The sequence below is a fragment of the Sorghum bicolor genome, chromosome 3 (assembly GCF_000003195.3).
Source record: "Sorghum bicolor cultivar BTx623 chromosome 3, Sorghum_bicolor_NCBIv3, whole genome shotgun sequence".
Taxonomy (NCBI): domain Eukaryota; kingdom Viridiplantae; phylum Streptophyta; class Magnoliopsida; order Poales; family Poaceae; genus Sorghum; species Sorghum bicolor.
The window spans coordinates 51,642,025-51,650,582 of record NC_012872.2 but is presented as its reverse complement, the minus strand read 5'-3'; the positions used below and the strand labels follow the sequence as shown (position 1 = coordinate 51,650,582).

At 42.8% G+C, this 8,558-nt stretch overlaps 1 protein-coding gene across 1 annotated transcript; it reads left to right on the top strand.

Annotated features, from left to right (window-relative positions):
* Positions 2,613–5,161, top strand: LOC8078619 (IQ domain-containing protein IQM1). Its single transcript, XM_002457986.2, has 2 exons — positions 2,613–3,626; positions 3,740–5,161. Exons 1-2 carry the CDS (start codon positions 2,994–2,996, stop codon positions 4,835–4,837), a joined length of 1,731 nt encoding a protein of 576 aa, XP_002458031.1. The 5' UTR covers positions 2,613–2,993; the 3' UTR covers positions 4,838–5,161.

Sequence of the window (8,558 nt, the reverse complement as noted above, 5' to 3'; positions counted from 1 at the left end):
TTACTCTCTCTTTCTTTTTTATCGCTCGTTTTTCGAGGAGTCAAACATATTCAATTTTTGACCAAATATATATACATAAAAATATTAGTATTTATAATATATAATTAATATCATTAAATAGATCGTTGAAACTATTTTCATACAGTCAATTTATCTAAAGATATACAAGTGTTGCTAATATTTATACAAGCCTAGTTAAATTTAAGAAAGTTTGACTAGCATGAATACCATAGTGACATTTAAGAAGGGACAAAAGGAGTACTCCCTCCGTATACGATTTAGAAGTAATTTTGGATAAGGTTTTGGTCAAACATTGGTTTTATAAATCATCAAAAACTTTAAAATTATTGAGTTTGCAATGTAAAAATTATATGAATAGATTTGTCTTGAAAATACTTTCATAAAAATATACATATATCATTTTTCCCTAAATATTATTATAAAAATAAGAGATCAAAGTTATGTTTTGGAGACCGTGTCGCTGTCGTGAACGACTTCTAAATCTATACGGAGTATACATCAGCTTGATTTAGAGCACTCCCAATGCTAGAAACTACATATAGTTTCTATACCTATTAATTTCTATAGACACTATGTATAAAAACTATAGCCCCAATGGATAGTTTCTATACAATAATTTGTTATCCAATCACATACATTCTCTCTCCATTCTCAACCAATCATATCACTTCATGTCTTGGATCTCGCGTAGACATGGTTTCTAGTATGTTGGACCCAATTTCTATGATTTTTACTCTCTCTTCAATAACTACCTTGCTACATCAGCAAAATGCTTAAGTGGCACCATAATTAATGTCTATAGAGACTATAATAGTTTCTACATTGGGAGTGCCTTTACATGTGTCCGCATAGACATTTTTGCCGTTTCATCTATCGCTGAACGCCCAAAAACATCACCATGGCATTAAGAAAGGTAAATTGTGACGTGTGGAAGTGTGGGATCCGATGACAATTGGGAATTAAGAAAAAAAAGGTACATTGGCTTTGGACATAATAATGCATATCCTAGTAATAAAGTGGTAAACAAGATGTACTACACATATACTGATGGATGTCCTCATATCGATGATCCTTGAAATATGCTTTGGATTGGTTTAATAAAAGAATCGACGTACGAAATCTGATATATGTAATAGAGATATGAAAACCAAAGAAAAGTCCAACCTCTTGTTGGCAGGCTGAAGAGATTTTTTTAAGTAGTAGCTGTACCAAGACGCAAAGCATCATATACTCGTGCTATAATGTACTGTATATACATAACTAAATCAAAATTAATAGACAAGATGCTCAGGGGGGGGCTATATGTCAACGCCGTCGTCTAACTATAAATATATTAGAAAAATATGGTAGCCGTAGGCCGTAGCTAGACATGTATATGTTTTTTTTGAAAGAAGACATATCTTTGAAGACTGGCATTATAATTTGCTAAATAAGAGATATGTCATCTTGTCCTTTGTCATTAATTCGTGTGAGCCCCACATGGTAGTGAGATATCAATGGCATTATCTCAAACTTTGCAAAGTTATAATGGCTCTGTTCAAAAATATAAAATGATATGTGAAGCATTTTCCTTGAGTATTTTTTTTTATGAACCAGCACTGGTCGTTCCAATTTGTTTTGATAGAGAAGAGAGTGACAAATGCTCATGAAAAGGCCATAAAAACAGAGAGGAAAATCAAAGTATGTACAAAGTTACCTTGTCTTGTATAAAGACGCCAAAAGTTCATGAGAAGAATGAGGGACTCGAGCACTCCCGTCAAGTTGTGCAGCCTCATACCAACAAGTCTGTTTACTTGACACAAAAGTCATGGTTGAAATTAAAGCATTGCTCATTAGAGATGTGCGTTCACAGTGTTTGAAGCTGAGGCCTTGTTTAGTTCTAAAATTTTTTGCAAAATCGACACTGTAGCACTTTCGTTTGTATTTGACAAAAATTGTCCAATCATGTACTAACTAGGCTCAAAAGATTCGTCTCGTCAATTTCGACTAAACTGTGCAATTAGTTTTTATTTTCATCTATATTTAATACTCCATGCATGCGTCTAAAGATTCGATGTGACGGGAAATCTGAAAAATTTTGCAAAATTTTTTGGAACTAAACAAGGCCTGAAGATGTGCGTGTACATGCTCCATGGTAATACGACGTCACAGACATACACACACTGCGGTGGGTAAACTCCGGGTCCAGCAGCGTAGCGGATGAAACCAAAAAATGACTTTTTACTGGCAACTGGTGGCGGCACCAGCTAGCTCGGCAGCGGTAAACACCGTGTCCGCCCGTGTGTACTTGTCGACGCACGAGGACGAGCGCGAGGACTGACTGACTACACCACACCGTGTTTCCGTGGGTGATCTCGTTCAACCAGCCCAAGCCAATAGAAGCCGAGCATCCCTGTCGTGCAGTACGGATACGACATTTGCTGCGCCAAGAAGAAGCCGACCTTTCTACTTGCATTCTCCAGCCCACAGGCCACTTGCAGCTTGCCGCCAAAACAAAGGGTGCGGTGCCCAAAACTGCTGACCACCCCTACCCGTACCCTACCCTACCCAGGGGAAGGGGAAGGGGAAGGGGAAGGGGGGTGACGTCGGAGACTAGGCACGCAGGGACGCGGTGCCTTCGTCGACTCGTCGTCGTCCATCCTTCTCCCTTCCCCCCGCTCGCGCGGCAACGACCGGTCGCTCGGTCTCCGTCGTCGTCGTCTTCCTTCCTCCTCCAATCCTCCCCCTCCCTCCGCATCCGCAACGCACAACTTGGACTCGTGCACCTCTGCTCTCCCCTCCGCTCCGCCGTATTGTATATATAGGCGCCCCCGTCCGCGCTTGGAGTAGCACGGATCAACCATCAAACAGCTACCTGAACCCGCAGAGGCGGCCGGCGCGCGCACGCAGATTTTTAGTTTAGTTTTAGTTTCTTCTCCAGCTCTCCTCCGGCGACGGCGGAACTGTCTCTGCAGCAGCAGGCGCAGGGAGGGATGACTCTGAGGCTGCTCACCACCACAGAGCGCAACCATCTTCTCTCCCCGAAGCCACAGAGCCCCCGGGATGCCGCCCTGTCGCTGCTGAGGTCACCCAGGCTGTCCTGCGGTGGTACTGGTAGCCCCAAGCCCAAGAGCGCCAAGATGGCGCACGGCGGCCTGGAGCGCTCGCTCAGCTTCAAGAACTGGGAGGCGTCAACGGAGGCGGCGGCGGCCAGCCGGGGCGGCGGCGGCATCAACGGCACGCGCCCGGGCACCCTGGCCCTGCAGCAGCAGCAGCAGCAGAGCCCCCGGCGCGTTTCCCCGCAGGCGCAGGCCATGATCGAGTACATCTCCCCTCGCCCCCGCGTGGAGCTGGACCAGGCGGCCACCAAGCTGCAGAAGATCTACAAGGGCCTCCGCACCCGCCGCAACCTCGCCGACGGCGCCATCATCGCCGAGGAGCTCTGGTGGAAGACGGTCGACTCCGTCTACCTCAACATCAAGTCCATCTCCTTCTTCCACGAGGACAAGCAGGAGACCGCCGCGTCCCGGTGGTCCAGGGCCGGCAAGAGGATCGCCAAGGTCGGCAAGGGTCTCTCCAAGGACGACAAGGCGCAGAAGCTCGCTCTCCAGCACTGGCTCGAAGCTGTAAGCATAAGCACCTGATCTGATTTGATTGTCTCTTGGATTAACTATTAACTCCAACTCCAATCAATCATCTAATCATCCTCATCCTCATCTTCTGTTTGTACGTTCTTCAGATTGACCCGCGCCACCGGTACGGCCACAACCTGCACCTCTACTACGACATCTGGTCGGCCAGCTCCAGCTGCGAGCCCTTCTTCTACTGGCTGGATGTGGGCAGCGGCAGGGACCTGCACCACCACAAGTGCCCACGGAGCAAGCTCAACTCGCAGCTCATCATGTACCTCGGACCAGTGGAGAGGGCGGCGTACGAGGTCGTCGTGGAGGAAGGCCGGCTGCTGTACAAGCAGAGCGGAGACCTGGTGACCACGAACGAGGAGTCCAAGTGGATCTTCGTGCTCAGCACCAGCAGGTCGCTCTACGTCGGCCAGAAGCGCAAGGGCAAGTTCCAGCACTCGAGCTTCCTGTCCGGCGCCGCCACCTCCGCCGCCGGCAGGCTCGTCGCCAAGGAGGGCGTCCTCAAGGCCATATGGCCCTACAGCGGCCACTACCTCCCCACCGAGGAGAACTTCAGGGAGTTCATCACTTTCCTTGAGGAAAACAACGTCGACCTCGCAAATGTCAAGCGGTGCTCCGTGGACGACGACGAGTACCCGTCGTTCAAGAAGCCGGCGGCGGCGGCGGCAGAGGAGGCCGCCCCAGTGGCCAGCACCGAAGAAGGCGATGCACACGCTGAGGCTGAGGCCGAGCAACCACCAGTGGTGGAGCTGCCCGCGGTGGACATCGTGAAGGAGGAGGCCACGGACGTGCAGGAGCCGGCGAAGATGATGATGGCCAGCCGGCGGCCGTCGTTCAAGTGGTCGACGCCGACGGGCGCGCGCATCGGGTGCCTGCAGAACTACCCGGCCGACGTGCAGAGCATGGCGCTGGAGCAGGTCAACCTGTCGCCGAGGGTGGCGGTGGCGCCGTCGCCGAGGCTGCCCATCCCGTCGCCGCGCCCCAGCCCCAAGATCAGGCTGTCGCCCAACCTGCACTACATGGGGTGCCCCACCCCGACGGCCACGGGCGGCGCCGCCGCCACCACCACCACCACCACCAGCAGGCTCGCGATCCCGAGCCCGGCGGCCAGGCGCTCGTCGCCCAAGCAGCACTTCATGGGCTTCCACACGCCCGCCGTGGCGCTCACGCTCCCCAAGCACAAGGCGGCCAAGTGATGTGCTGCGAATTCATTGACACGAAGGAAAGGAGGGTTAACAATTTTGTTGGTTGGTTGCTTCGATTTGATTTGTTGTATGTAAACAAACATGTGTTTAGGTTGCGTTCTCTGATCGATCGGGTACCATTCTTTTGTACGTTTCTTCATCATCGTCTTTTTGACTTGTTCATCAGTGCACAAGCTCTGCGTGCACACTACTGTACAAGTCTAGTAGCACAGGCTGCAAGGCCTGTGTCTGTAACCTGAACCTGCAGTTTCTCAAGAGAAATGTAGCACTGACTGCAAGTTCCTTTTTGAATAAAAGAATTTGTTATTATGAATATGAGCATCGGTGTTAAAGTAACCGGCACAAATATTTCGTGCTTTCATTTTTCTTATGTGTTTTCTACAACAAATCTCTTGTCTGGATGCAGGTGTACTCACTTTAATCTATATGTGTTAGTTTAATTTCATTCTAATTCACTGACACATATGTAGATTGAGATGAATACACCTGAGTTTTGTGCATAAATAAAGATGAAAGTACATACAGCACTCCTAAACGGCAAAGGTGAACAGATGTCAAAACCTGTCAAAAGGTAAAAAGGGCGAAATCTCGGAAGAAGGTCAATGTCGAGTATAGAAGATTGGAAATCCGCAGGAAAATGGACAGGCGACGAAACCCCGGCGCCCGGATGCGTGTTTCTGACCTTTTGTTCGTTCCTTTCGGCTGACGTTTCGCGTCTTGGAGATGGAATTATGCTTTGTTGTGAGTACAGCTTGCGTTTTGACTCGCGCAAGTCCACTTTCAGAACCAGAGGAGCTAAACTTAAAATTCAATATATCACAAGTCTCCTTCCCGTGTCTGCTGCAATTTGTTCCAGTTGCATCTGATATTTGGAGCAGGACATTTCTGAAACTGAAACCAGGGGAGCTGTAGAGCCCCTGGTCCACGGTCTCTATAGTGTGGTGTCGGATTGGACTCTTTTAGACAATTAATTAGTTAGTAGGATATTGGATATTAGTAAAGTCCATTTTCCAACCACTAACAGTCCGATTTTTCATCATCATACTACAAAAACAGATACTAAGCACTCTCTAACTATCAAAAATCGTATAAGACTGAAAGTACTATTCCTGATTTATTATGAGAGAAAAACACCGTTGATTAGCAGAAAAAGTACAGCTTATAAGACAAGTGAAGCCCCACGAACAGTTTCACCTTGCTTTCATCTCACGTGGTATTGATTTTGACACGTTAGCTAATGCTTTCAAAATTAACTGTTCTAAAAAGTCATGACTGAAAGTACGGTTCGCTGAGCGAACGGAGGCTACAAGATAACTGTTCATGACAGCCGGAGGTTGAACATAGAATTATGCTACACCTGAAAAAAAAAATTATACCATTTCTTTATGTCCATTTAAATTTGACTTCAGCAAACTTTTTTTTTTACTTTTGACAATGAATGTCTAAAATTGTAAAACTAATTGCTTTATGAACATATGGTTTTTGTAAATACAAAACTGATGTTATTAGACTTATAGTTAGAATTACTAGTGATTTTTATTTATATCAATATGAATCTAATGCTACTTTGACCGACAACAACTCTATATTACTATTAATATAGAATCTATTCTTTCTATTTAAATTACAATGATAAGTATTTTTTTTCCATATGAATCTAATACCATCAATTCTATATTATAGAAAATTATGCGTCACGGCAGATTGTTGTCTAATTTTGGGTATTCATTATCAAAAGTAATAAAACTTCTACAACTTCGGATGAATCTAAATGGACTTTAAAAAATGCATTAGGAAAAATAGATGTAACACGATTCTAATATTCTATTAAGGTGAAGCATAGATTTCAAACTCTAATGATTATGATATTTCAACTTTTAACCTTCAGTTTTGAAACCATTAGCTGTCGTGTCACAATTGCTCTATGCAACCACCACGTGGGACGGAAAATATGAGTGGAGTCGCAAAAGGGTCAATAGTTAGGAAGTGTCCAATGTCCAAATTTTTAGTTTTTTGTTGAAAATTGAACTAGTTAAAAGTCCAAAAATAGAGGTTATTCTTATGATAGTTTATATATTATTTATTGTCCTATTCTGCTAGTCTATGAGGCCTCATTTTAGACTTTGCACAGGCCTCGGTTAAGGGAGGATGACCCTGGATCCAATAGCGCGGAAAGATATATACACATCCAATGTACAAGAAAAGAGAAAAGTATAAAATGACTGGGGTAATTTAAAAATAGACTGAGATTTCTGATGTAAAATTGTCTTATGACCTTTAGGAGTGAACAGTGAGAATGATTGAAGAAAACGAACAGATTGCTCCCAATATTTTTTATTGACTTGAAAAACTCATTGATTTACTAATTATTTTTTTAACTATTGGAGAGCAAGCTCTTACAAAGATAGTTGTATTATATTTAATAATGCCACCGGTAGGAAATATATCAATAGGTATATTATATTGAGATATTTTTCTACATATGACAATATGTTGAATGTTTTAATATTCTTTACGTGGTCACTTTGATTTATTTTTTAATAATTATTCATAAGGTAATTCCTAGTCCCATGCGAATTCTTTTATTATCCAAATACTAAAATAATTGATGCCATGCTAGACTTTGTTGCAGTAACAAGGAGCTTAATTGGTTCTAAATTCTAAAGTACCACTCCCGTTCTAGAAAGAATGTAATTCTAGCACAATGACACGTTTTAGTACCTCAAGTTTAACCAATTATATATAAACAATTATTAATATTTATGAGGTCAAATAAATAATGTTAGATTAATTATGAATACTATTTACTAGAAACTCAGTCAAATATAAATAGATTTATGTGGCACATAACCCATAGTTGTACTTTTTTTTGGAATAGAGATAGTATGATTTGTTAGTGTTATGTGGGTTAGTGGGCGTATGCTAACGAGTGTCTATCAATCTACTCCATCTGTTCCTAAATATCCATCGTTTGCATTATTCAAGAAATAATTTTAACTAAATATATATTAAAAATATTAATATTTATAGTACATAATTAGTATTACTAAAAAGATCTTTAAATTTATTTTTTAATAAATTTATTTAAAAACATAGATATTACATGTATTTTTTATACATCAAATTAAATTTATGACATGCACATAACGATAACAGCTATCTAGGTGGGTGAGTATATTATGTTTCCGGACCTTGGACTGGATTTGAAAAGACATTACATTGAGTTCTGAGCATACAGTGAGCTTTGACGATGTTTCATAAGAGTATCTCCAAGAGTTTGTTAAAATTGACTTGGCAAATCTTATGATTTGATAACTTCCTAAAATATATGCTAAGTGAAATAATATAGGCTCTCCAATAGTTTGTTATTTGAATTTGGTAAAATTAAAAAAATAGGCCCACAACATGATCGGATGTAACTGTTTTCAACTGTCAATGTTTTTCAACCGCAACACTCTGAAAGGTCCAAATGGCTAGAGGGAGGATGAATAGTCTATTTAAAATTTCTACAAACTTCACTAAGCAAGTGAGTTAGTAAAACAAATGGTGAAGCAATTCTAGCACTAGCTCAACTAAGCTATGCAAGCCACCTATACAAACTAGTACAAGGCTAAACACTAAAGCACAACAACAAGAGAACTAAACTAAACAAGCTACACAACTAGCAAGGTATGCACAAAAGTAAAGGAGAGGTGAGTGATTGTTATACCGA